The sequence below is a fragment of the Arvicola amphibius genome, chromosome 2 (genome assembly GCF_903992535.2).
Source record: "Arvicola amphibius chromosome 2, mArvAmp1.2, whole genome shotgun sequence".
Taxonomy (NCBI): Eukaryota; Metazoa; Chordata; class Mammalia; order Rodentia; family Cricetidae; genus Arvicola; species Arvicola amphibius.
Window position 1 is genome coordinate 35,089,197 of NC_052048.2, and position 26,493 is coordinate 35,115,689.

At 40.9% G+C, this 26,493-nt stretch overlaps 1 protein-coding gene, 1 long non-coding RNA gene and 1 other non-coding gene across 7 annotated transcripts in view; 1 reads left to right on the top strand and 2 right to left on the bottom strand.

Moving 5' to 3' along the window:
• Positions 1-594: 594 nt before the first annotated feature.
• Thumpd3 (THUMP domain containing 3) lies at positions 595-22,647 on the bottom strand. 5 transcript variants are annotated; one of them, XM_038318891.1, is made up of 10 exons: positions 22,530-22,647; positions 21,204-21,494; positions 19,146-19,223; positions 14,210-14,683; positions 10,344-10,474; positions 7,034-7,103; positions 4,295-4,410; positions 2,429-2,539; positions 1,725-1,848; positions 595-1,263 (listed from the first exon to the last, which is right to left on the bottom strand). In XM_038318891.1, the coding sequence occupies exons 2-10, from the start codon at positions 21,459-21,461 to the stop codon at positions 1,111-1,113; spliced, it is 1,515 nt and encodes a 504-aa protein (XP_038174819.1). In that variant the 5' UTR covers positions 21,462-21,494; positions 22,530-22,647; the 3' UTR covers positions 595-1,110. The 5 variants fall into 5 exon arrangements, with proteins under 5 accessions (XP_038174819.1, XP_038174818.1, XP_038174822.1 ...); XM_038318890.1 differs by having other exon boundaries at positions 21,204-21,492; positions 22,494-22,619; XM_038318894.1 differs by having other exon boundaries at positions 21,204-21,492; positions 22,592-22,612.
• Positions 9,645-9,749, bottom strand: LOC119808543. The gene has a single exon (XR_005284472.1). It is a non-coding gene; the product is annotated as a U6 spliceosomal RNA (small nuclear RNA).
• The window catches only part of LOC121677067, a 42,786-nt gene continuing 38,787 nt past the window's right edge, over positions 22,495-26,493 (top strand). Inside the window, exon 1 of the long non-coding RNA XR_006020728.1 lies at positions 22,495-22,726. This is a non-coding gene — a long non-coding RNA (uncharacterized LOC121677067). The remainder of the gene's footprint in view (positions 22,727-26,493) is intronic.

Consider the following 26,493-nt stretch of genomic DNA (forward strand, 5'->3'; position numbering starts at 1 on the left):
AAGGCCAGCCAGCCTGGTCTGCAAATCTAGTTCCAGGACAGCCAGGGCTACACATAGAAACCCTGTCTCAAAAAAACAAAAAACTAGTTCATTTGTTTAGTAAATATTAAATGCTCATTGGGAAATACTGTATCAGGAACTGGTAAATGGTGATGAAAACAGTTAACTACCTTGTACATTCTGGCTCTGACCAGCTTACTTTGAGATTTAAATGGTTTCTTTTATCAAAGATGGATTTTAAGTTTATGTTAAACCAATAATGTATTTTGGCAATTGCAAAAATGCCCATCTAGGGCATAAAATCTTTACAAATTTTATAATCCCAGTTCATTCTCCAGTGAGTAGTTCCAAGAAGCCAACTGGCTACTGACTATGCTGTCAATGTGGATTCTGTTTTCAAAGAAAGGAAGTACTTTGTCCTTTATTCTAAATAGAAACATCATACTGAAAATCTAAGCTGAATGAAGCCAGACTCCCAAAATAACTTCCTATCAAAGCTCAAACAGGGCTGAGGTTATTTCATTTCCCATAGTACTATCTGAGGAAGGATTTGGTACAACTGAACAATGAGGTAGGCAGGAATAACAGCACACATTAGCTCCCCCACAAAGACTAACAGGATTGGTTTATTGTTTATTGGGCTTTGAAAAGTAATACATATACTAAAAGAAAAATTCCTTTTATTTTGCCTTGTTGGTCCCATACTTCTACTGACGCTTCTACTACTTAGTAATGTCCTATTACTAGTAAGTCGCATAAAAGCATCTTTGCCCTGATTTGGTTGTATTTACATTTTAAGGCAGATGGTAAACTATAGATCTGCAGGGATTCTTAGTTTCTGAGGGTGTCATAAAGAATTTAGGCTACAGAACAGTAGGCTGCACAGCTGACAGAACATGGCCTGAAGTGTTCTCAAACCAAGCAATGTAGCCCTCTCAGGAATTACCATTACCTTCACCTTGTTAACAAAAAAGCGTCTGGAATAGTTGAGCAGTAAAGACTGCAATACTAAGTTACTTTTCTGTTATTTTTCTTCCAAAGCAAGTCCTTTATGCTGCATGTCCAGCATTATGAACTTTAAATACTACAGTCCTCTTCATTTTTTTCCTTTTACCAAGGAGGGTGTCTTTCTCCATCTTGTTCTGAAGGATGAATAAAGACTTGAGGCGTGCGTTTTAGAAGATAAACTGCAGCATGAAGGCCCCCGATGTTCACCCAGACCGTATGGACCTTTCGCCACAAATGTCCCATTCCAGATAATGCCTGGTACACACAAAAAGCATAAAAGTCATTAGGCTGCCAGTCTGCTTTTAAACTAACCTAGAATCTTTGCCACTTAAGAAATGGTATGGGTGGTGGGCTGCAGAGTTGGCCCAGAAGTTAAGAGCACTTGCTGTTCTTTGTTCTTGTACAGGATCTGGGTTCAGTTTCTGGGACCCAAGTGGCAGCTCAAAACTATTAACTCCAATTCTAGGGGGATCCATCCAATACCCTCTTCTGTCCTTTGAGGGCACTGGGCATACATCTGGTGCACATACAGACAGGGGATGTATGGGGGTGTCTGTATGTGTGTGTGCAGTAAGGAAAGGTCTCACTGAATGGCTACACTGGCTGGCCAGCGAAGCTCTGAGGCTGTGCCCATATTCAGGCACTAGGGCCCAACCCTTCTTTTAAGAATCCTAAAGTTACCTTAAGCTGAGATTTTTAACTCTCATGTTCAGTACCTTGGTAAAACATTTCTTGTCCTGAGTAAGCAGTACAGCTCTGCCTGTCCCTGGTCTACAGACACGGCTCATTTCCCGAAGGCAAGCTGGATATAGATTCCAATTTCTCTTCTTGGAGCCCATCCTATAAAAGAAGGTTAAGTATAAACTGTTGCAAGAGGTAAATGGGTAGTTTCTTAGATGAGACAAGAACAAAATCCAAGGTATGAAGAAGTCATCTTTTAGAGGCCAGAGCTTTGACCTTTCACATTCTATGCCGCTAAAGGAAGCTATGTTAGTCAAATGCTCAAAGTTTTCTTTCAACATTTTTTTTGTGACCGATTTTTAGTTTTCAAGACAGCATTTCTCTGTGTAACAGCTCTGGCTGTCCTGTAACTCACTTTGTAGACCAGGCTGGCCTCGAACTCACAGAGATCTGCCTGCCTCTGCCTCTGGATTGCTGGGACTACCAGATGCACTTTTTTCCTTTTTTCCAACTGTAACTCATCTCAGTGAAGACAACAAGCAAATTACATGAGCCAAACCACTGAGTAGAGAAATCTGTCCCAAGAAGCACATGCTCCTCAGCCTATAGTGTAAAAAAGGATAATGTAATGGAACAATGGATGAAATGAATTATGGTACATATTTCTCACTGAGAAGACAAACAGAACAATTACAAGTGAAATCAAACTCCATTTAAAAAGATAAAAACCCAATTCTACCTTTTTCCAAATGGCATATCTGTTACAATAATATCAACAGAAGCAGTTCTCAGTGGGAGGTTGCATATATCCCATTGCACAGCATCAATGGGCAAACCCCAGGATGTTTTTCTGTGGAGACAAAGGAAAGATACTTCAATTTACTCGCCCAGGCTGAGATGGCATTTGTCATTAAGCCCAATGATCTGAGATTCCTGGGACCCACATAGGAGGAGAGAACTAAATCCTTTGGTTTGACCTCTTACCCCCTACTCTTATCTATCTATCTATCTATCTATCTATCTATCTATCTATCTATCTATCTATCTACCTACTATCCATCCATCTATTGATTTATTTTGAGTCAGGGTTTCTCTGTAGCTTTGGAGCCTGTCCTGGAACTAGCTGGTCCCGAACTCACAGAGACAGGAGGCTGTCTCTGCCTCCCAAGTGCTGGGATTAAAGGTGTGCCCCACCACCGCCCAGCAATCACCCCTACTCTTGTGCCCGCACACAAATAAATAAATAAATGTAAAAAAATTTCTGCAGCATTTTTAAACTTAAAGATCGTTTTTCTTAAAAGAAATGTTACAGTAGTGTAGGAAGAAATATAACCATAACTGAAATACAAGCTTTCTAAATGGTTAAGGCTGGATGTAAGGTTTCACACACAATTCTAAAAAGCATCAAGGGAAATGAGTTTACATGCAAGAAAGTGTTTAGCCGGGCGGTGGTGGCGCACGCCTTTAATCCCAGCACTCGCAGAGGCAGGCAGATCTCTGTGAGTTCGAGACCAGCCTGGTCTACAAGAGCTAGTTCCAGGACAGGCTCCAAAGCTACAGAGAAACCCTGTCTCGAAAAAACCAAAAAAAAAAAAAAGAAAGTGTTTAAATGTCCAGAGAAATGGCCCAGCTGGCAAAGATGCCTGGTACTAAGGCTGACAAACAGAGTTTGATTACTGGGACCCACAGCACAGGTTGTCCTCTGACCTCCACACCATGGCACAGCTGCATGACACTCCCAGGCCCACACTTAACAAACAGAAATAGGCCAGGCCACAAGTCAGGGTCACTGGGAATCTAGAAGTTATGGGAATGGCTTTCATGCTTCTTTCACATCACATTATTTTTATTTATTTATTTATTCATTTATTTATTTTTGGTTTTTCAAGAAAGGTTTTCTCGCTTCTTTCACGTCACATCTTATTTATTTATTTATTTATTGTTGGTTTTTCAAGAAAGGTTTTCTCTGTAGTCCCAGCTGTCCTGGAACTGACTGTGTAGACCAGGCTGATCTCAGAGTCATGGCAATCCACTTGCCTCTGCCTCCCAAGTGCTGGGTTAAAGGTGTGTCACCACAACCTGGCTTAACTCACATCATTTTAGAAAAAAGCTTAATAAATTGTAATAGTTCTGTATGATGGAATGTTGTGCAGTCATTTAAAATGGACTATGTAAATATTAAAAGTATTTTCAAATTTGTGACATTAAAATGAATGTACTCATGTACTACAAATGTAAATAGTTGGATTTGGTAGCTCTTGGGAGGCAAAGTCAGAAAGATGACTCTTGAGTCTGAGGCCAGCTGTGCTATACAGTGAGTTCAAGGTAAGACCTAGTTAGAGGATATGACCTTTGCTAAATAATAAATCTATACTGTACTGTACTGTTTGGGAAAAGGACATATAAACAATTAAGAAAAGAGAAAACTGGAGTAAAGAATGGAAATTGTAGTTAATTATAAATGATGTTCAATAAGCTAGATGGTGTCTCTCACACTGTTCATAAAGTTATAGAGATGCCACAGCACTGGCAATGAATGATAATTCTAAGTCAGTATGGAGAGTGACTCGCAAAGATGGAATGCAGTCTCTGAAGTTAAACTTACCCATCTTTAATCTGGCTTTTAGTCAATAGAGATGAGATATTATTTGCTGCTCTGTTCACTGCCAGTGGGTTGTTGTCCCCAGCAATATGGTAACAGTGAGACCACTCAGTAGCACCCTATGAGACAAGAATGTTAAGTATGCCACAAGAGACAATTAAAGGGTAAGTCATTATGGTCAATTTTCAATAACATGCCAACAGAAATGACCTTGTTCTTATTCACCCACTGGAGATGTAGCTCCAGTGTCACCCACTGTGACATCAGTATCAGTTCCAGAAGCACTTTGTGTACCTCTGTTGCTGACTTGTCCCATTTTTAACTATGTCTATCAACTCTGTCTTCCACGTAATCCGGCAACTCCTTTGGGATAGGTCTATTATTTTATTCAGTCCCTACCCAGCAAAGGCTGGTGCATACAAGAGACTACATTCCCTAAATTAACATGATTTTAAAAACTTAATGAAACTGCCAGGAGTGGTGGTGCACACCTTTTATCCCAGCACTCAGGAGGCAGAGGCAGATAGATCTCTGAGTTTGAGGCCAGTCTGGTATACCAAAAAAGTTTCAGGACAGCCTGGACTGTTATATAAAGAAACCTTGTCTCAGAACCCCAACCCATCCCCCCAAAATTAACCAAACTAACTAGACCTATACTCTTGGATTGTGAGAGTTTAGCTTTAAAAGATAACCACCATTTGTTTCTTAAAGGAGTTTGTAGTTAAGTAAAAAAATGTCAGCAGAATATACATGCCAAGCATTGGCACACTATAGTACAGTTTCTGCCATGAAGACATGCAAGCATGAATACAACACTAACTTTGTATTTGCCCGGGCCCTTAAGGGTGATGATATATTCTAGTCTATTATTCTACAATGACTGCAAACAAAAGGAATGTTCAAGTATGCCAGAAACTGGGCAGGTAGGAATACAGAAGGAACCCACAGAGTAGGTCTCTCAGGAGATTCTTACCCACTGGAGATATGGCTCTACTGAGTAAGAATCTTTGCCAACCTTTTTTTTTTTAAACTTTTAATCTAATTTGGATATTGTACCTCAGGCTGCATGTTACATTACTTCTAAATCTCAGCATATTCTAGGCCAGGTATTTGATACTTAACACATCTGTTCACAGACCCTGGCAACTCTTCACGATTTCCATCATTTCTCAGCTAAAGCTTCTTTCTACAATGGTGCTCTCATGCCTATTTTAACATGGAAATGGCTCAGATTGGCTTTCCCCCCACTTTTATTCTCGTGTCTTGTTTCTATTGTATGTTTCTGGACACATGGTCACTTCACCTGGTATTTCACAGAAAAGACATAGTTTAATGCTGGAGAGGTACAGCTTTGTTCCCGGAATTCTTGGCCATAACTAAGCTCTCAGGTTCAGCTCTCAAGCAGCAGTCACTCCCCAGCCAACACTAGTCTGCATCACAACATGGAGACCACGTGCTTTTCTCTTGATCTTAACTCCTGATCAAAGCCAGACCATAGATTCTCTAATTGCACTCTGGATTATTTTTCCCTTTGTGGGTTGCTTTGGGCTTGCTCACCCGTTCCATGTCTGCCCATCAACTCAATCTGTGGTTCTTCTGTGCAGTTCTTTTCACTGGTCTTTGGTATAGTCTGCAATCTTTCACCATGTTTCACACAAACTTTTAAGTGATTTTACTGTGAGCTCCTTCCTGTCAATCACTTACAGACATATAGGTGTTGTGATTCAATCTCAACAGTTTTCTAGATACAAGATGCCTTTTCCACTGTGTGCGGTGGCTCATGCCTGTAATACCAGCACTTGGGGGAGGCTAAGGCAGGAGGACTGCTTTGAATTCAAGGCCAGCCTGTGGTACATACCAAAACCCTGCCTCAAAAAGGTAAAAAATCATAATGAATAAAAAAATCTTCCCAGTTCTTATTTTTCCTTCTGTAGTTTTCTTGTGTTTGGGGTTTTGGGGTTTTGTTGTTGCTGTTGCTGTTTTTGTTTTGTTTTTCAAAGACAGGGTTTCTTTGGGTAGCCCTGACTGTCCTGGAAATCACTCTGTAGACAGGGGCTAGCCTCTAACTCAGAGATCTACTTGTTTCTGCTTCTCAAGTGCTAGGATCAAAAGTGTGGGTCACTGCTGCCCAGTGCCTTCTTTATGTTTTATGAGTGAGGCAGTAATTCTGAAAATTATTTCAGGGCACTGGTTATGTAGCTTTGTCAGACTTCCAAAATACATAAAGTAATTTTTAAAAACTGAAAAAACAGGTAAAAAGACTGAGTATGGTAGTTTGTAGCCTTAATCCTGTAAAGATCGGTGAGTTGGAGGCCAGCCACAGGTACATAGTGAGACCCTGTCTCAAAACAAACAAATATAAAAAATGTTCATAGGTGGTAGATTTTTCTAGTTTTGTTTTGCAGTGCTGGGGATCAAGCCCAGGATCTGTGGCATGCCAGGCAACTACCTCAGCACTGAGCTGCAACTCTGTGGTTTCTCCTTTTCATAACTAAACTTGTTCACTCCAGGAACCTCTAATTATATGGAGAGGAAAACCAACTTCCTCCAGTTTATGATACCTTCCATTATCCTCTGCTCTTCAATCTAGTGGCTCATCGATCATAGAAAAAGGACTTATCAGTTTGTCACTTTCAGCTCCTCTGTGATCCAGAAAATTTTACTATCTAGTTGTATGGCACTTCCTGTTTGAAATAAATGATATTATCACTTGCTTATGGAAAAATAAATAGGGATTATTACCTCTATTGGTATTGCCCCTGTTCCACACATTGGATCCACTATTACATCAGTAGGTTTAGGTTCACAGAGCCTGGAGGGAAAATATAATTCAGTACATGTGAGATCAGCCAAAAACTGAGGCTTCCACAATAGGGATTCCTAAAGGTTAGGACACAGGCATGAAGAAGCAGCAATCTATAGTCTAAAGTCAGACTAGGGCTGGCACTCAGTAGCAGTGTTCACCTATGTGTACAAGGCTTTGGGTTTCAAACTCAATGCTGTTTAATTCTAGAGATAACATCTTTAATATAAAATAACTGCTTTACCTTTATACACTTGTTATTTCACTGAATCCTTGTAATACCCCCATTATCATCTAACAGACAAACTGATGCAAAGACACATTTTCCTAGGACCCATAATGAGGTGACAGTCAGGACTACAGGTCACTGTGAATAACTTCACGGGTTACGTACCTCCTTTGTGTAGTACCAATCCTCAGGTCACTAAGTGTCATCTGTTCTAACATTTTCATGTTCTGTTTAAGATCTTGCACCATGAATGCTAACAATCTCCCTCATAAGATAGATTCTTAGGCAAGCCTGTAATGTCAGTCATTGCTAATGGGCCATGACTGGACATCTGATCAAAATACGTCACTCAAATCCTCTTAGGAATCTGGAATAAAGAGCAAGTAGCCCTGGGTTTTGTGAGCTAGTCATGTGCAACTGGAGGTACATATATTTAAATGGTGGGCAGCCACACGCATGGCTGAACTAAGCAAAAGCCCAGAAGCTTTCAAAAGACAGAAAAGCAGTCTCCTGTGTTTTCTATCATCTAGTTTCTACCCTTCTTAGTTTTTAACCTTTATGTGCATGGATGTTTTGCCTGCATGCATATCTGGATTACAGATGAGCAGTGCCTGTCCAAGTCAGAAGAGAGATCAGGTCCCTTGAAACTGGAGTTACAAGCAATTGTGAGCCACCATTTTAGTGCTAGGAATTGAACCCAGGATCTCTGGAAGAGCGGCCACTGCTCTTATGGTGCTATGCCATTTTCCAGCCCCATAGTTTCTATTTTTCTTGAAATGGCTTCCAAGAGTTTTTGTGAATTTGGTATGATTTTTTGCTCATCTCCCCAATCACCCTGTTCTCAGCATAATTATCACTTGGTGTGTATATGTGCACATGCGTACACATTTGTGTTTGCCTACATGCATGTGAAGGTCAGAGGTCAACACTGAGCATTTCTCTCTCTCTTTGGTTTTAGTTTTTTGAGAGAAGGTCTTTCTACAGAGCCTTAGCTGTCCTGGAACTCATGCTGTAGACCAGGCTGGCCTTGAATTCACAGAGATCCGCCTGCCTCTGCCTGCAGAGTGTTGAGATTAAAGGTGTCCACCACGCCTGGCTGTGCATCTTTCTCAATTGCTCTTCATTTCAGTTTTTGAGAAAGGGTCCCTCACAACTTGGAACTCACAGATTCAGTTAGACTGGCTGGTCAGAGAGCCCTAGGGATCCTCCTGTGTCTGCTCCTGGTACTGGAATGACAGACACATGTGCTGCTGGGAGGTCAAACTCGGCCCTTATGTGCAGAAACTGTACTGAGCTGCTTCCTCAGCCCAATCATCACGTTTTAAATTCTGTTTAGCTTTTTTTTTTTTTTGGTTTTTCGAGACAGGGTTTCTCTGCAGCTTTTTTTAGAGCCTGTCCTGGAACTAGCTCTTGTAGACCAGGCTGGCCTCGAACTCAGAGATCCGCCTGCCTCTGCCTCCCGAGTGCTGGGATTAAAGGCGTGCGCCACCACCGCCCGGCTCTGTTTAGCTTTTTTTTTTTTAAAAAAATTCTGTTTAATACTTGCACCCAAAATAATTATTTGTATGCTGGTTTCTATAATTACAGCTGGAGGCAGATAATAAATGTCTGTTCAATAATGAAATTTAGGAGTATTTCTTTCAAATTTTCTGTTATCAACTTCATATCCAGTTGTGAGGAACTATGAATTCACACATGACCAGAATAAAAGAGGAAGCAAAAACTAGAAAGGAAGAAAAGAAACTTATATGACTCATTAGGACATGCCAGGCACTATATAAAAAAAGACAATCTGTCTTTGTTTCTGCATCCAATGTTCATAAACAAAACATTTTAATATTTTTTTTACTAATGTGTATGTATTTGTGTCTCTCTGTGTGTATGTGCACCTGTGTGTACACATGCACATGTGTACAAGTACCCATGGAGGCCAGAAGAGGGTTTTGGAAGAGGGTATTGAGCTGGATTTAAAGACAGTTGTGAGTTGCCAGATATAGATGCTGGGAATTGAACTCTGGTCCTCTGGGAGAACAGCAGGAACTAGTAACTGCTGAGCCATCTCTACAACCCCACAATCAGCCACCACTCTATTTTTAAAAAAGTATGTGTATGTGTGCATGTGTGGGTGGATATGTGCATGCAAATGCTGAAGCCTGTAGACAAGACAGAGGCTTGAATCCCCTGGAGCTGGAGTTGCGGGTCATTATCATCTGTCTGCCAACCTGAGCTAGCAACCAAATTCAGGTCCTCTGCAGCACGCGCTCTTAAACCTCTGAGCCACCTCTCCAGCAGATCTAAATCTTTTTTTCTTTTTCTTTTTTGCTCATATGGAACACTACATAATCTATCTGTCATCTTTATGTAGGGACCTGCTAATCTTCTCTGAACTGCTTTAATTTTTATATATGTGCTGCCAAATTGAGCACATGAATAATCTTTTGAGTCCCAAGTCAAACACATTTTGCAGTCTTGAAATCTCAAGTTTAGAGAGGGAAAACTCTTATTTAAGACAGGAAACAGGAATAACAGAAAACGGTTGCTTGCCTTGCCTTTCTAAAAGTCCCATGATGACCCCTGGGTTGCTGCCATTGTAACATTTAAAAATATAAGTGGGGTGTGGTGGTGTGTCTAGGATCCGAGCTCTCACGATACCAAGCTGGCCTGTGCTGCATTGCAACAGCTTCACTCATGCACAAGTTCTGTATTCACTTACACATTTTAAGGATCCCTTGTCTACTTCACTGTATAAACACAAAGCCTAGCAAATCTAGCTCTATCTCCTATAAAAGAATATCCTTTCTCAACAGAAATAGCCGATCCACTGAAGACACACATGAAGCTATGACTCTCACGCTATAATCAATACTAATACACCATCTAAGCCAACACTGAATACTGAAGAAGAAACACGCAACTTTGTGTCCTAACCAAGAAGTATTTTTTTAGAAAATGGGTGTTTTTAGGCAGGATTCAGAGCAAAGTGTCCATTGCAATATAGATAGAAAATTCCCTTCTGTTACCTGAGCATCCCATAGGCAAGAGTTGACCTAAGAGTTGTTGGTCCAAAATGTGTAATATTTCTGCGATGGAGACTCTCCTCTGTCAATGCAATGCCAACAATGACTTCATTATCATGGATGTTCAGGAGAACCTACATTAAATTTTACAAAAGAAACAGTTGGCATTCTTCAAACAGCACTTATTACCAAGATTTTTTTTTTTTTAAATTTTAAAGCAGGGCCTTGGCTGGGTGTGGTATTGCCTTCCAAGTGCTTTAATCCCAGCACCGGGAGGCAGAGGCAGTGGAGCTCGGTGAGTTTGAGGCCAGCCTGGCTTACACAGTGAGTTCCAGGACAGCCAGGAGTAGATAAAGAGAGCCAGTCTGAAACAAAACAACAACAAAATAAATAATTTTAAAAAATAAAATAAAACAGGATTTCAGAATCAAGATTGGCTTGAATTTCTTATGTAGATTAGCTGTATTGAAACTCCAAATCTTCATACCTCTGCCTCATAAATGCTGGGATGACAAGTATGAGACAGATGCCTGCATCATTGAGACTTTCTGAAGTTTTAAGATAAAACAGAAACAAAACAACTTTCTTATACAGGGCTGGGGAAATGACTCAGTGGACAGCATACTTGCAATTATGAAGACCTGAGTTTGGATCCCCAGCACCCACAGAAAAGTCAGGTGTGGCTTGGACATACACAACCACCATGCACAAAAACTTTCAATTTAGAAATTTTTATTTTTGCTAGGCGATGGTAGCACACGCCTTTAATCCCAGCACTTGGGAGGCAGAGGCAGGCAGATCTCTGTGAGTTCGAGGCCAGCCTGGTCTATAAGAGCTAGTTCCAGGACAGGCTCCAAAGCTACAGAGAAACCCTTTCTAAAAAAAAAAAAAAAAAAAAAAAAAGATTTTTTTTTTTTAATGTATGAGTATTTTGCTTGAATGTGTATCTGTGCACCATATACACACTTGGTGTCTATGAAGACCTCGGGAACTAGAGCTACAGACAACTGTGAGTTGCCTGCCATGTGGGCGTTGGAAATTAAACATGTACCCACTGAAAGAGCAGCCAATTCTTTTAACCACTGAGCCATCCCTCCAGCCCACACAATTTCTGATTGAGTTACATTTTGCATGCTTACTATAGAGTAAAGTGCATGACATTCATTTATTTATGTAATTATTTATTTATGTGTATATGACCTGGGTGTGGAAACCAGAGGACAACATCCACCATGTATCCTAGGAATTGAACTCAGGTCAGCAGCCTTGGTGACAAGTCTGTCTACCCACTGAGCCATTTCATGAGCCCGGAGATATGTAAATCCTAATGACATATATATTTCAGTGAGCTTGACCTATATACAGTACCCTTTCGATGGCTCCCTTTGTTTCCTTCCTGGTCAACATGCAGGGTGACCATTAATCTGACCACTACTATTATAAATTAGTTGTATCATTTTTGAATTTCACAAAAATAAAATATATACATACATATTTATGTATATTCTATTTTCATTTAATTTTAAAATATTTATTCTTTTCACTCTCTATATATACAAGCTGGCTATCATTAGATTATCTCTTAGTTTTTATTATATTAACATATTTTCATGACATGGCTTTAAAATATGACGTGTGTGTGTGTGTGTGTGTGTGTGTGTGTGTGTGTTACTGTTCTTTTATTTTGTTTAAGACAGGATTTCACTGGGCAGTGGTGGCATCCAACTTTAATCCCAGCACTTGGGAGGCAGAAGCAGGTAGATCTCTGAATTCAAGGCCAGCTAGGTTTACAGAGTGAGTTCTTAAACAGCCAGTATTACAAAGAAACCCCATCTCACAAAACCAAGAAGGGAAAAATAAAAATTATCAAACAAGACAGGGTTTCACTATGCATTCTTGCTGTCCTGAAACTCACTATGGTTTCACTATGCATTCTTGCTGTCCTGAAACTCACTATATAGAGCAGACCAGCTTTCAAATTTGAGATCTGCCCATCTCTGCCTCCTGAGTCAAAGGCATATGCCACCACACTAACTACGTTTATTTTTTAAATTACTCCAATTTTGGGGAAGACTTCAAACATACGCAAGTGCAACAAGCCCTCTTCCACAGCAGACTCTCAAACACACCTTTCTTCAGAGCTGACACTGACATGTTTCCTTTATTAGCTATGGTTTTCTTAGTATTTTTATATAATGTCTAGCGACTGTCTTTGTCCTAGTTTTCCTAACTCAAAAATATTCTATGAAGATAAAACTGTTTCCTAATCTTCCCCTAGAATGTCCTCATCACGGGTTTATCAAAGTCAGCAGTCAAGAGCTGGCACTCCAGCATGCAAGGCTCTGCTCTACACATCTTTCTCACATGGCCTCATTTCCTATGAGCCCCTCCGAGCCTAGGACACAGAGACAGCAGTTCATGTGCCCTTTGCACAAGGGCCCGAGTTACAATTTAACCCAGGCAGTGTGACTGTGCTAGTTTCTGGACACATGGTTCTTCTTTAGCCTGTTCACTCTCATGGCAGCAGTGTAAGGGAGTAGGGGAAATTGTACTAGTCTGACATGTTTTTAAAGAAAAGTTACAAAGAAAGTGGCCTGCCCCAGATTTAAGTATCCCAAAAGCAAAAGAAATTGACTTCTTGGTAAAATGTCAACTGCTAAGGACCTATATGAGGCACCAGAAATGTAAGGAACTCAAATTACTATTATGCACATTAGTCACCCAGTAGTCACAAGGGTAATCAAGCTAGCAGGAGGTATTGGGTTTTGAGAACCTAGCTGACTTTAAAAAGCAGAGCTGGTTTCAGTTGAGGATTAAGCCCTAAACCCAGACTTGAGGGTCTGAAAATTAGATTCCACTATGATTTAGTAGCAAAACTCTGCAACTAAGATAAAAATAGGTTTTAGGTAAATTTACAATCTAGAAGTCCACATAATGTAGAAAATTACTAGATTAGAAATTAGAGGACTGTGTAGATACAGACTGGAAGCAGGGTGTTTGTTTACTATGTACAAGGTCCTGGGTCTGAGTCCAGCACCACAATTTATAAAAAGGACTCATCTTTTGCTGGACATAGTGATGCCGAGATCAGAGACAGAGAGACAGTGCACACCTGAGAGGCTTTCAAGGCAGGCTCTCTACATAGTCCTAGCTGTCCCAGAACTCACTATGTAGACCAAGCTTGTCTTGAACTCACAAAAGATGCTCTCCCTCCCTAGTGCTAGGATTAAAGGCGCGTGCCACCATTACTTGAGTTCTGACAGCACCTGTCCATTGAGCACTTAGCATCTACCAATATACTATACCAAACACTTTAAGTCATTATTTTGTTTGCCTTTTGTAGTATAGACCTTCAAGGTATATACTATTATTGGCTCCACTGGAAACAGAGGTTCAAAGAGATAATCTTGTTCAATTCTAGAGTTTCAGAGTAAAAATTTCAATCTATACCTATCCCTCCATAGGCCACGCTATTCCTAACTACATCCTCCTAGCTCTGTGGCCACTGTTTTACTGTCCCTTTACTAGGTTAGTCTGGAAATTCTACAGATATATGAGAACCTGTTTTCTCTTCTGTGTGTGAGCGTGCGGAAACCAGTTTACACTGAGTGTCTTTCTGCTATCCTACCTTACTTTTGAGACAGGGTCTCTCACTGAACCTGGGTCTTGTTTCGGTTGGACTGCCGAACAAGCTCTACGGTATTGCCTGTGTACCTATCGGTGCTAGAGTTAACATGCATACATCTGTTTCTGGTTTTTGTGTGGGTGCTAGGAATCCAAACGCAGGCTCTCATGCTTGCTCAGCAAGCACTTTACCCATTTTCCCAGCCTCATTACAGCCATAATGATCAGTCAACGCTAATACCCACCTCTACATCGAAGTTGGTCATATCAGCTTTCCACTTAAAATACTCTTGAACAGAACCCCCAAAATCCCTTGCAGCCTCATTTGAGGTAAAACAATGTTTCTCTCCTGCTCTGTTGCAGGTGACTCTAAACTTTTGTACTTGAGGCTCAGTTTCTTCTCTTAAGCATTCACCAATCTCATCTTTGCAAGATGCCAAGACATCGCCCACCAAGGTTGATATTTCTTCTTTGATGGCTGGATTTTCATAATAGTCCAAGATATGGGATTCTGAAGTGCTGCTGGAAAGCTTCTTACCACCTGTCTCTTCTGCTTTGTCACCTTGTCCACAATTGGCCTTCTCTTGACCTGAACTCTGACTTGCCTTTCTGCGCTTTGCTTTCTTTTTCTTGAAACTGGTGTTAATTTGCCAGACTTTTAAAGGGTCAGACCATGGGAGCTTTCCAGCCAATTCTTCAAAGTCCTTTAGAACTTCTTCCTGCAAAGGAATGGAGAATGAAGCCCTTTCGTTTCTCACCAATTTAACTGAACAAATAAATGCCCACTTTCTTTAGACAGCTCCGAGTCCTTGTGATGAGGGGTGGGAGTGCAGAAATGCCTGCAATTAAGGAAGTCCCAGTGTAAATGACGAGTGAGGGTACAGAGACATCACACTACTAAAGAGACACAGCACCGAGGAATGCCTGTGGGGACGGGAGGACAGCAGTACACGGGAAGAAAACAACCACTTTAGATGGCTTCCTTTCAGATGTTCTGAATTTGAACATTATAGAGGTTTAAAAATGTCATCTGTCCACACTGTAAACAGCATGATTATCTTTTTGTTTTGTATTTTTGAGATTTTATAGCCCTGGCTGTTGTGAAATTATGTCCTGTAGAGACTGTGCTGGCCTAGAACTCACAGAGATCACCTGCCTCTGGCTGCTAAAGTGCTGGGATTAAAGGTGTGCTCTACCACACCTGGCTCATATGATTATCCTTTTTAAGAAATAAATTTGGTGGTACCAGCCCTGTCAAATTCTTCTCTTCCAGTTTGAGTACAGTACTAAGCATGATCTATGGTTACTAGGTTTATGTACTGTTTACTAGCAAGGCCACTCCTGTAAGTGTATGGTAGAAAGGCCCAAATTACCTTGACCTTTGCTATAGGCCACACACCTACAACAGCAGAGGCATATAAAGGGTGGTTAATATACAGCTGCCAGGGTGGGTTTATTGGCACAGGTCTGTAATCCCAGCTACTAAGGAACCTGAGGCAAAGTTGCAAGTTCAAGCTTTCCTGAGCTACAGAGTACGTTAAAGGCCAGCCAAGATAACTTATTACCACCCTACCTCAAAATAAAAGTAAGAGGGCCAGGGATATCACTCAGTGGTACAGAGTACGGGGTCCTAAATTCAACTGCTAGTACTGCAGGAGTAAACAACAAAGAAGCAGTGACTGATGATACTGAAATTCCAAGTACAAAAGACTGCTATCCAACAGAGCAAACATTAGCCAAACAGAGCTATAGAACCTATATAAACAACTACAGTATAGATGCTTAAACGACTTAAAACTCCAGAAGCCAGGTGGGGTGGTGTACACCTTTAATCCCAGGCAGAGACAGCTGGATCTCGGAGAACTTGTCTATTAAGTGATTTCCAGGTCAGGATGCAGTGAGATTCTGTTTCTAAACAAAACCTTTAGGAAATGAAATACTCTGTTTCTCAGTCACTTCAGTCACATTTTATACTCCAATCTAGCAGCCAGCATGCTACATCAATCCACTTTTTTCAAATATTTTTGTCTACAGTTCATTGATAAGAGTTAATTGCGTTTTGCTTGATGAACTCCAAAGCTTCTGTTCCCATGAGGCCAGAGAGGAAGTAAAGATTAACACAATCCATTCAGTGGAATAAAATTTATACTTCAATAAAACAATAAAAAAGAAAAAAGGAAGGAAGACTTGTTTATCCCCAGTCAGTTCAGGGACAACTCTTGTTCTGGAAAACCCTCAGGGTCTCACCCTTGGGACTCCCTTACAAAAGCCAGGTCCAAGAGGAACTGCCTCATTCACATGTGAGTAAGTTCAAAACTTATCAACACAGAGCTTAGGAAATAAACAAAAGGATGCGGGGGGGAGGGGGGGGAAGGAAACAAAATCAGGGAAAAAATAGCAGAGGAAGAAGTCACCACAGAACAGTATTAAGAAATATTACTTAAAGTCAGAAAAAAAAAGACAATGACATCCAAATTAAGCAGACTTAGAAGCAGAAAGGAAATGAGGTGAGTCACCAGGAGATGGAAGGAGTTTACGGAGCTTAAAGAGTTGAACATCATCACACAAAAAGCAGAAAGCAGTAAGGTAGATCAAGATAAACTCAAGACTCTACACATTTATTGCTAGAAGAAAATGAACACTGACTACCACGCTTTTTCTAGAAAGGAAGACTACTTGTTTATACTCCAGCTAACAGAACATACAAAGTAAACATCCCTCAACTTGGGCCATTAAGAAGAAACAGCCAGGATATCGGGGCTTATGCTAACAATCCCAGGAGTATCTCTTCAAATGCAAGCTTAGCCTGGGCTACAGAAAAAACCTTATTCTAAAAAAAAAAAAAAAAAAAAAAAGCAAATAGTGACGGTGTCAAGAAGTACAGCAGTAGTGGTGGCGCACACCTTTAATCCCAGCACTCAGGAGGCAGAGGCAGGTGGATTCTGTGAGTTTGAGGCCCGCATGATCTACAGAGAAAGTTCCAGGACAGGCTCCAAAGCTACAGAGAAACTCTTTCTTGAAAAACAAACAAACAACAAAAAGAAGAAGAAGAAAAGAAATACACCTTTATCCATTAGCTTTAAGACTAAAATAAAAACAAAGTGTGAATTGTGACTATAAGCAGAAGCAAAATTACACATCAGCACATAATAGGAAAGAGAAGTAATTTAAGATTGCTGCAACCCTCATCTCTTACACTTACAGGTCAAAGGATAGAAGCACAAACTGACAAAGTATACTTACAGGTCCAACACTAAGGAAGTTAAACACTAAAATCAGAATGGAGTGGAAATGGGGAAAAACATGACAATTTCATCTGCAACCATAGCAGAGATATAAAAAAAGTAGATGGAAACAGAAGATTAGACAGATAATACCAAGTTGTATTTATAAAACTAATAGCTAGGATACATATATACAAGGGCTAAGCTATTTTAAAACATAGCACAAGAGCCAGGTGTAATAAGCACACGCCTTTAATCCCTGATCTCCGAGCAGATCTCTGAGTTCTAGACCATTAGGGTCTTCAGAGCAAGTTCCAGGACCGCCAGGGCTACACAGAGAATTCCTGTCTCAAAAAAAAATCTGTTAAACAAAGAAAGAGACAGGATCTTTCAGCTAGGTTGGTTGGCTAAAGAGACTAGGATACTCTTTCCTATTCCCTCAGCAATGGGGTAACAGCTATACACTGCCATGCCTGGCTTTTATGCAGGCACCAGGGACTGAACTTGGGTTCTTGTGCTTGGGCAGTAGGTGCTTTTCCAACAGTGATCTCCTTTGCCTTCAACAACCCTTTTCATATTGATTTCCAAAGCAACTCTAAAGGTTAGCTCATGTATATTTGTACAACACCAAATTCACCTCTAATTAGATATCAGGACTTCCTCAATGATACAAGTTTTAAAATGACAAAAATCCAAACATTTAATAAATTTAATACTGTCCTGACAATTTAAAGGCAAGAGAATTTAAGACAGAAAAATTTTTTTCTTAATACCCAATAACATTTATTCATGTATAAAACTGACCTTCAAAATTCCCAAATACTTAGCAGCATAACTTTTCAAAACATAGCTCCTTTTTTTTTTTTTTTTTTTTTTAAGCTTTCACTCAGTTGTTAGTAGCTACAAGAAGTCTCAAGAGTTAGGGCTGGGGATGTAGCTCAGTGGGAGTGCTCACTTCGGACACAAAGGTCAGGGATCAACCCCCAGGGCAGCACTAAAGAAAAAAAATGAATCTGAAGGATTATATCAGTGTTTCTAAGTGTTTAAAGTTATTTTTGTAGGTAATAAGATTTTGAGCTATTTTCAGGGGATATTCTTTTAGAGATATCTGGATTTTTTTTTAGGCTGCTGGTTCCCTTAGCCTTTTTGTTACTGTTTAAATTTTTTACTTGGCTCTAAGAAGGAAGGTGCTTTATCATTAAGCTCCCTTTCTCCACCAGATCAGTTTGATTTGGGAATACGCTGGTTATCCAAAATAATCTGGAAAATTAATAAAGACCAGAGAATTAGACAGCATACCTCAGTTCTTTAAAGAAAGATTATCTCTAAGTTAGACATTAATATAATAACATTGACAGAAAAAGTTTTAAGCACTTGATTCTGGAAACCTGGCCAGAAAGAGATGTAGGGAAAAACCTAAAGTGTTACTGAGGCCTATTTTCAACCTTCAGATTAAACAGCAGCAGAATATTTAAGACTCAGATGATGAATACCGGCTGGAGACAAAGCTGTTGTCCTAACAACTGGAGGGTATTAAATGTTGCTTTGGCTTCACTTCAAAACACGAAGCTAAAACAGGACAAAAGCAAAATGGGGCAGTAATGCTATTTATGCTCTCTTTCATTCATGTGCTGGAATCAATTCTAGTTTTAAACTATATGTACTATAGGTCAAGCTAATCTATGTCTCTCCAGTCAATTTTTCCTCCTATAATTTCAGACTTTTTGAAAACACTGACCTTTAAAAGCAGCCTTTAAGATGGACTGTCAAGAGACTTCTGGATTTTAGTGGAAAGCTTCCTGTGATCACGTATTTGGTATGAGCAAGACTCTTGTTTTATTCTTACCATTGTAAACAAACCAATAGCAAAGCTACTGACAGGTAGGTAGTAAATAATCGCAAACAAGCTCTTTGGAAAGATGACTGAGAGTCAGCTACCATGCTCGGAACAGCTCACCTTTGTATTTTTGAACTGGTAATCTTTAAATTCCTGAACAACCACAAACAAGTTATCAACGGATCTCAGACAATGAACCTAGGAAAGAAAACCAATATTAGAAACAAACTTCTGTAAATAATTTTGAATAACACAGCTATCTACAGATAAATATATAAAAAGGAAAAAAAAAGAGGAAAAGGTACAAAAATGTTACATTTTTGTTTTGAGATAGGGTCTTGCTACATTGTTCTGGGTTGCCTCAAGCTCACAATTCCCCTGACTCAGTCTTCTAGTACTGGGATTGCCGGCATAGTTTTAAAGCACCTCATATCTATATTTTTGTTGCTGTTTTGAGATAGGATTTCTTTATATAGGCCTGGCTGGCCTAGAACTTGCTGTGTAGACCAGGCTGGGCTTGAACTCAGAGATCTGCCTCCCTCTGCCTCTGGAGTGCTGGGATTAAAGATGTGCACCACCACCACCTAGTTCATAACTGTATTTTATATTTAAGAAGGTTCCCATCCATTTCTTTGGTTACCCATCAGTTTCTGCTTTTTCCAGGAGAGAGGGCCAGTGAGATAGTTTGAAGAGAAAAATGCAAACATAAAATTTCCCCATCCTGAAGGCTCTGTTCTTCGGTTGCCCATCAGTTTCTGCTTTTCTCCAGAGACAGGGCCAGTGCGATAAAGTACAACAGTTTGAAATGTTATGTAGGCAACAACACTGGTTTGGAGAAGGGAAAAACGTAACATGTGGGCTTTATCAATCAGACTTGTCATGGCTTGCAGTGGTATGTTGTATACTGCAGTGGCAAAGAGCGTGGGATTTGAAAGCTGGATGTACAAGTGCAAACCTGTAGTCCCAGCATTCTAGAGGCAGAGCATGGGGGAACAGGAGTTCAAAGTCACCTTCAGCTGTGTAGCGAAATTTAGGCTAACCTTGGCAACCTGAGACCCTGTTTCAACCTTCCTCCCCCAAAAAACCACATGGGTTTAAGCTCTAGTTTTGTGATAACTGAGTTACTGAAGACAAACTACCTTTCTTCTTAAACCTAATGATTAACGACAAGAGTAACAGTGCCCAATCTTCACAAAACTGCCGAGGGCATCAACCAAATACCTATGTACCAACAAATACTACAAATATTTGGGTGCCTACTATAAGCTTGGGATACACTGGCAAGCTAAAACACAAAACAAAACAAAAAAAAGAAAACTCCTGACAATAATATATGCCTATGTCTCTTGTGAGGTACCGAGAAATCTTAAAGCTTTTCTTACACTGGATATCAGCTCTTGCCTCCACTTCTCACCTGCAGTAATGCATAATTACTTTTGATCAAGAACGTCTCTGACACAGACGAAATGGAAAACCTCTGCTTTCATACTTACCCAACTTCTGCTAGAGTAAATGTGTCATAGACAGTCATGTATATTTCATTTCGGTGATCAATCATCTGGAAATGCTATATGATCACTTCTACACCTGGGTAAAATTCACACTAAAATGTACTAAACTGAATATACATTATAAAGACATTATAAACATTAACACTGTACACTAAAACATGCAGTCAGTTTCACAAACAGAAAACTCAGTGATACTTTGAGCAGATCAAAGCAAAGGACTCCCAAGGGAGTCTACAAACTAGAAAAGTAACCAAAAAATAACCAAGTGTAGCTGGGTGTTGGTGGTGCATGCCTTTAATCCTAGCACTCAGGAGGCAGAGGCAGGCAGATCTCTGTGAGTTCAAGACCAGCCTGGTCTACAGAACAAGTTCCAGGATGGGTTCCAAAGCTACAGAGAAACCCTGTCTTGAAAAAAACACAACAAAACAAACCATCAGGTTAGCCAGGCAGTAGTATCACATGCCTTTTAATCCCAGCACTTGGGAGACTGAGACAGGCAGATCTCTGTGAGTTTTAGCCAGCCTGGTCTACAAGAGCTAGTTCCAGGATAAGCTCCAAAGTTACAGAGAAATTCTGTCTCGAAAAAAAAAAGTCAAAAAAATAAAATAAAATAAAACAAAAAACCCAACAAATTAAAAGACTAATTTAAACATTGTTTTGTTCAAACCTGAGCCAGACTTTCCACTGCAATGTCAAAATATATTTTGCCCCGGTCTTTGCTGATTCTGCATGGTGACTTCAATTTCTCTCTCACTTCATCTGCAGCGGTTGGCTCAAAGCCAGTGGGTACAGTGGCTCCAATAGTGACCTGGAGATGCTCAGACTCACTTCTGATGCCACCTTCCATTGCGGGCACAGACTTCTCGCTCTCCTCATGAAGGTTCATATCCAGGAGTTGGTTGGTAGCTTCTTGAGTGTCAGACATGGTGGAAATGTTTCTAAAAGGCCTAACGCCTCTTTACAGGCAATACAGAAAAGTGGGGGGAAAGAAACAGAAATAAATCCCAGTCTCTTTTTATATTTCAAATGTATGTACCAGAACTAAACTGTCGTATAAATAAGGGCATGGATTGCAGGCAGTGAGGCATGATTAAACAAGCAATATATGGGCACATAAGAGGAAAGAACACTAAGTGTTTCCACGGCGTGCAGTGTTTGGTTTGGGGGTCACCTGCGTTGGCAAGCACCATCTTACTATACTTGCTAACATAAAAACCGAAATCCTCCCATCTTGTCCTTCCAGCTGCCAGTTCATTATGTCAGGCTTTGGCGGTTCTGAGAGTTTGAATTCTTGCCTCCCACACTCCCAGGTTCAAATGACCCTAAAGTTAATCCTGCATAGCCTCAAAATGGAAACGAAATAATCTTTCTCAAAGTTGGAAGATTTTAATGAAAATAACTCAGTTCTGGACTAATGATCAAACATTTTAATGTGTGGGTGGGGTGTCTATGTTCCTCCCTCTAGTCCAGCGAGCAGTGAATCTAACAAAGATTAACTCAACTTTCCCTATTTAAAATACAAAGATCTGAAAGCTCGCTATACGATGACGCTGAGATACAATGATGTGCATCCAGGGGAAGTCCGAAGTTAATAAAACAAACTTCCGGTATGTTTGTGTCGATTGAAGGGGCTGAAGAAAGGTTACCTTGATGGAAGTCCCACACCTCCCAATAGATTCACAAAGGAGTTTTAACTTAAGTAACACCTTTGCCGTCCCAAGGACAGGCCACAGAGATAACCACCGTGTCACTGTTGGCCGCTGTGAAAAGACCTCCACCTTCTACAGGTTGGAGTTTGATAGGTGGCTCAGACTAGAAGGGAAGTTGGTCTCCCACTCCCACCCTCGATGAAGCCCAGCCAGAGGCCAGAGGCTCCGTCCCGGCCCCGACTGACACAAAGTCACCGCCGCCCTCCCTCCATCCCGCCTACCCGGCCACTCCCACCCGGGCCAGTTACCGGCTGCAAGCACAGACCCTTCCGGCAGCCGCAGCTGCGAGCACGCTCGGGGCACGCCACCGGAAGCCGCGTTACCACCCCGGAGACGGAAGTCAGACCTTGGAGTCACGGCTCTCCCGCGCTCGGGGTGGGCTCGTGGTGAAGGTGAGAGGAGTGTGCGCAAAAAGCTGTGCGCGGTTGGCTGCGTTCTGAACCGGAACAGGAAGGCCTGCCGACGGGTCGCCTGCCCCGAGGTAACCTCTGTGGAGGGCGTAGCCATAGCATAACCTCTGCGTTTGCTGCTCGGTCTTTCCCAAGTCCTTTGCGTCAAGCATGGGACTATGACTTGATTACCGTTTTAAAGTGAGAGAAACTAGAACTAAAGAGATTACCTGTCCCCATTCCCTTCTTGCATAGAAGTTTTTGCTTGGAATTTATTTAATTTTATTTTTTTAGTTTTTCGAGACAGGGTTTCTCTTAACTTTGGAGCCTGTCCTGGAACTCGCTCTGTACATCATGCTGGCCTTTAACTCACAGAGATCCTCCTGTCTGCCTCCCGGGTGCTGGGAATAAGGATCTGCGCCACCACTGCCCGGCAGAATTTATTTTTGAGATGGGAATCTCTATATATAGCCCTTACTGGCCTGGAACTTGCTATGTAGACCAGGCTGGCCTGGAACTCAAAGAAATCCACTGTCTCTGCCTATGCCTCCGGAATGCTGGGATTAAGATGATTAAAGTATGTTGCTTGGTTTCTGCAAAGGGCAATCAAACTGGGCTGTAATTAGAAAATAGCCCTGTAGCTTTTATATTGCATTTTTATGTTGGCTGTTACTACGCTGTTGTGTGTTTCATGTTTTTTCTTTATATTTCAAAGGTTACATTTTATAATTTAGTTGGTTTATTTCGTGTGTTTGGGGCGGGAGCATATGTGCCACACCTGAGGTCAGAGGACAACTTGCAGGAACTGGTTCTTCCACCACGTGGGTTCTAGTGATCCAACTCAGGTCACCAGGATTGGCAGCAAGTACCTGCCCTCTAAAACGTCTCAGTAGCCCCAAATGAAATATTTTTGTTTGTTTTTAGGAGACGGGGTTTCTCTGTGTAGCTTTGGAGCCTCTCCTGGAACTTGCTCTGTAGACCAGGCTGACCTCGAACTCACAGAGATCTAACTGCCTCTGCTAGGATTAAAGGTGTGCGCCACCACCACGGGGCTCAAATACAGCATTTTAAAAAAGAAACTCAACAAAAGGAGACAACTGATATTTTTTGTTTTGTTTTGTTTTTGCTTTTAATGTAAGGTGCCGGAGAGAGGGCTCAGTGTTTAACGCCTGCTTTTCCAAGTTTTGTTCCCAGCACCCACCTATATAAGGCCACTCACAAATGCCTGCCTGCCTGTAACTTCAGTTCCAGAGAATCTCACACTCCAGTCTGGCCTCCAAGGATACTGTGACACCCATGAATGATATGTACATACATTCTCCCTGTGCACCCCCTTCTCGCCCACCCCCCCACCCCGCCTCCAACTAATTTTTTTTTTTTTTAGTTAAGGTCTTAGTGACTGCACCAACAACAGAGAGACATGGTGCTACACTGTCCCTATCAGCAGGAACAATAAGGTAAAACCAGATCCTAGGCTTGGATGCAAGAAAAAGTTTGGGACCGACCAGTATATATATTTTTTATTTAAAAAAATAAAATAAAATAAAATTTAAAAAAAAAAGGTTTGACAGATGGCTCGGTAAGTAAAATGTGTCTGCCACCAAGCCTGACCATCTGAATTCCATCCCCAGAACCCACATGGTGGAAGAACAGACTCCCACAGGTTGACCCTGACATCCACATGTGTGCCATGAGGGCCCCACCCCGGTAAATAAATGTTTAAGAAGAGGGGGAAAAAAAGCCAGGTGGTGCACGCCCTAATCTCAGCACTTAGGAGGCAGAGGCAGGTGGATCTCTGTGAAATCGAGGCCAACCTGGTCTACAGAGTGAGTTCCAGGACAGCCAGGAATACACAGAGGAACCCTTTGGGCAGGTAGGATAGAGACACTCAAGGGAAAAAGTAAAACTCACCCAAGAGCATGGGTGTGGGCTTCTCAAAAAGGAACACACTTTATTAAATGCAGATTTTAGGCCCAGGAGTTAAGAGTAATTTAACTCTTAGTGGCTCTGAAGTTACATATCAAATGAAAAAGAAAGCTTATTCCTTTTTATTTTTCATAAATGAGATTATAGGATGTTTCAGAAGTGCCTTGGATGGGATTACAATCTGACAAAACCAGGAGCCACTAGTAATGTACAAGGAGTTAGGACATGCTCTTTACTATAATTGGAGTTTCTGATGAGAATCCTAGAAAATTATAGGTTTATAGGTGGGAAAGGAGAAAGGCCTCAAGCAGTTGCTAATTGTTTTTGAATTTGTGATTCTCAGCTTTTGAGAAAGAAACTCCTTTTGCTTCTAGGGTCTTTGTAACTTCTCTTTTGCTACTTCACAGAGGACTTACATCAGAGCTTTCCAAAAAGATACACAAATGATCAACAAGTAAGTGAGATGATGATCAATACACTGATCATTAGGGAACTGTAAATGTAACAGTAACATATAACTCTTCAAATGTAAAGTTTGTAGAAGCTATAGGTCGAATCCCCAGTAACACACACACACACGAGATAGAGAGAGCGAGAGAGAGAGAGAGAGAGAGAGAAAGAGAGAGAGAGAGAAATCACAGAAAACCACAGTGAATTCTGTTTATTTTCAGTGTCTAGAAAAGGTGACTATGTAGAGTCTGAAAGCAGATTAGTGTTGCTTATGGTTATGAGGGGAATTGGAGGTGATAAGCAAAGGTCATTGGCTTTTCTGGGGATGAGCATGTTCTCATGAGCAATTATGTAGTAAAGATAAGTTACACACCATCATAAATATACTAAGACACTGAATTACACATTTTAATAAAATAGCAAGTTTATCTGGATGGATCTTATGGGAGATTCACCTACAGTTTCTTCATCTATAAACTTATTCTTTCCTCCTAGAATTGTTGGGAGACTTATATGAGATTAACGTATTGCCAGCCACATGATAAAATGCTGTTCTTAACTGGATCAGAAAGGCTGGTGAGATGGCTCAGCAGGTGGGGGTCCAGTTACCAAGCCTGATAATCTGAGTTCAGTCCTCCAGACTCGCATAGTGTGGGGAGAGAACCAGCTGCCGCAGGTGTCCTCTGACCTTCAGTATTGGTGGAGCTATGGCTTGTGTACACACACACAAATAGTAATGAAAATTCAAAGTGAAAATAAGACATGATTACTAAATTCTAATCAGATAATGTCCTGTGTAAAAGTCTTTTATGTTGTTGGTTTCTTCTAAAAATATGTTCATTTGCTTATTATTATTTTTTCGAGGGAAAGTTTCTCTGGGTAGCTTTGGTGCCTGTCCTGGAACTAGCTCTTTTAGATCAAGCAGGCTGGCCTCACAGAGATCCACCTGCCTCTGCCTATCACCCAACTTCATTTGCTTATTTGTTTTATTTTAGGATTGTAAAAGGCTTTTAATAGGCTGTGAATCTACAGCCCACTTTCCAGTTATGAAAGATGAGGAGTTGGTAGAGACAACCCAGCACTAACAGAAACCTTGACATAATGAAGAATTAAAATACTGAAGAGATACATAATGAAGAATTAAAATACTGAAGAGATAGTCTCTAGGTCTATTAGTGTCATCTCATGTGTATCTTGTGTTTGTCTTTATACTCTCTAGTAAGGTTCCACCAGTCATATGCTGGGCCTGTCAGTTTAGGCAACAGATTATATTGACCATGCATTATATGTCAGATATTCTTTTAGGCTCTGGGTATGTAGCAGTGGAGGCAAGGGAGAGATCCTTAGGTGTCTGCATTTATATTCTAATGAAAAAGGCAGCATGGTAAACAATATACAATAACATTAGGGATCAGTAATATGCTGAAAAACTAAGGAAAGTCGGGGTTGGGCAGGTAGAGTGCTGGAGAGATAGGAGGAATTC

Coding starts and splice junctions, on each gene's coding strand:
- Thumpd3 (XM_038318891.1), bottom strand. CDS start 21,461: ATGTCTGACACTCAAGAAGCTACCAACCAACTCCTGGATATGAACCTT. Junction 10,475..14,209: donor TGACCAACTTCGATGTAGAG/GTGGGTATTAGC, acceptor AATTTAATGTAG/GTTCTCCTGAACATCCATGA. Junction 1,849..2,428: donor GATATGCCATTTGGAAAAAG/GTAGAATTGGGT, acceptor CTTCTTTTATAG/GATGGGCTCCAAGAAGAGAA.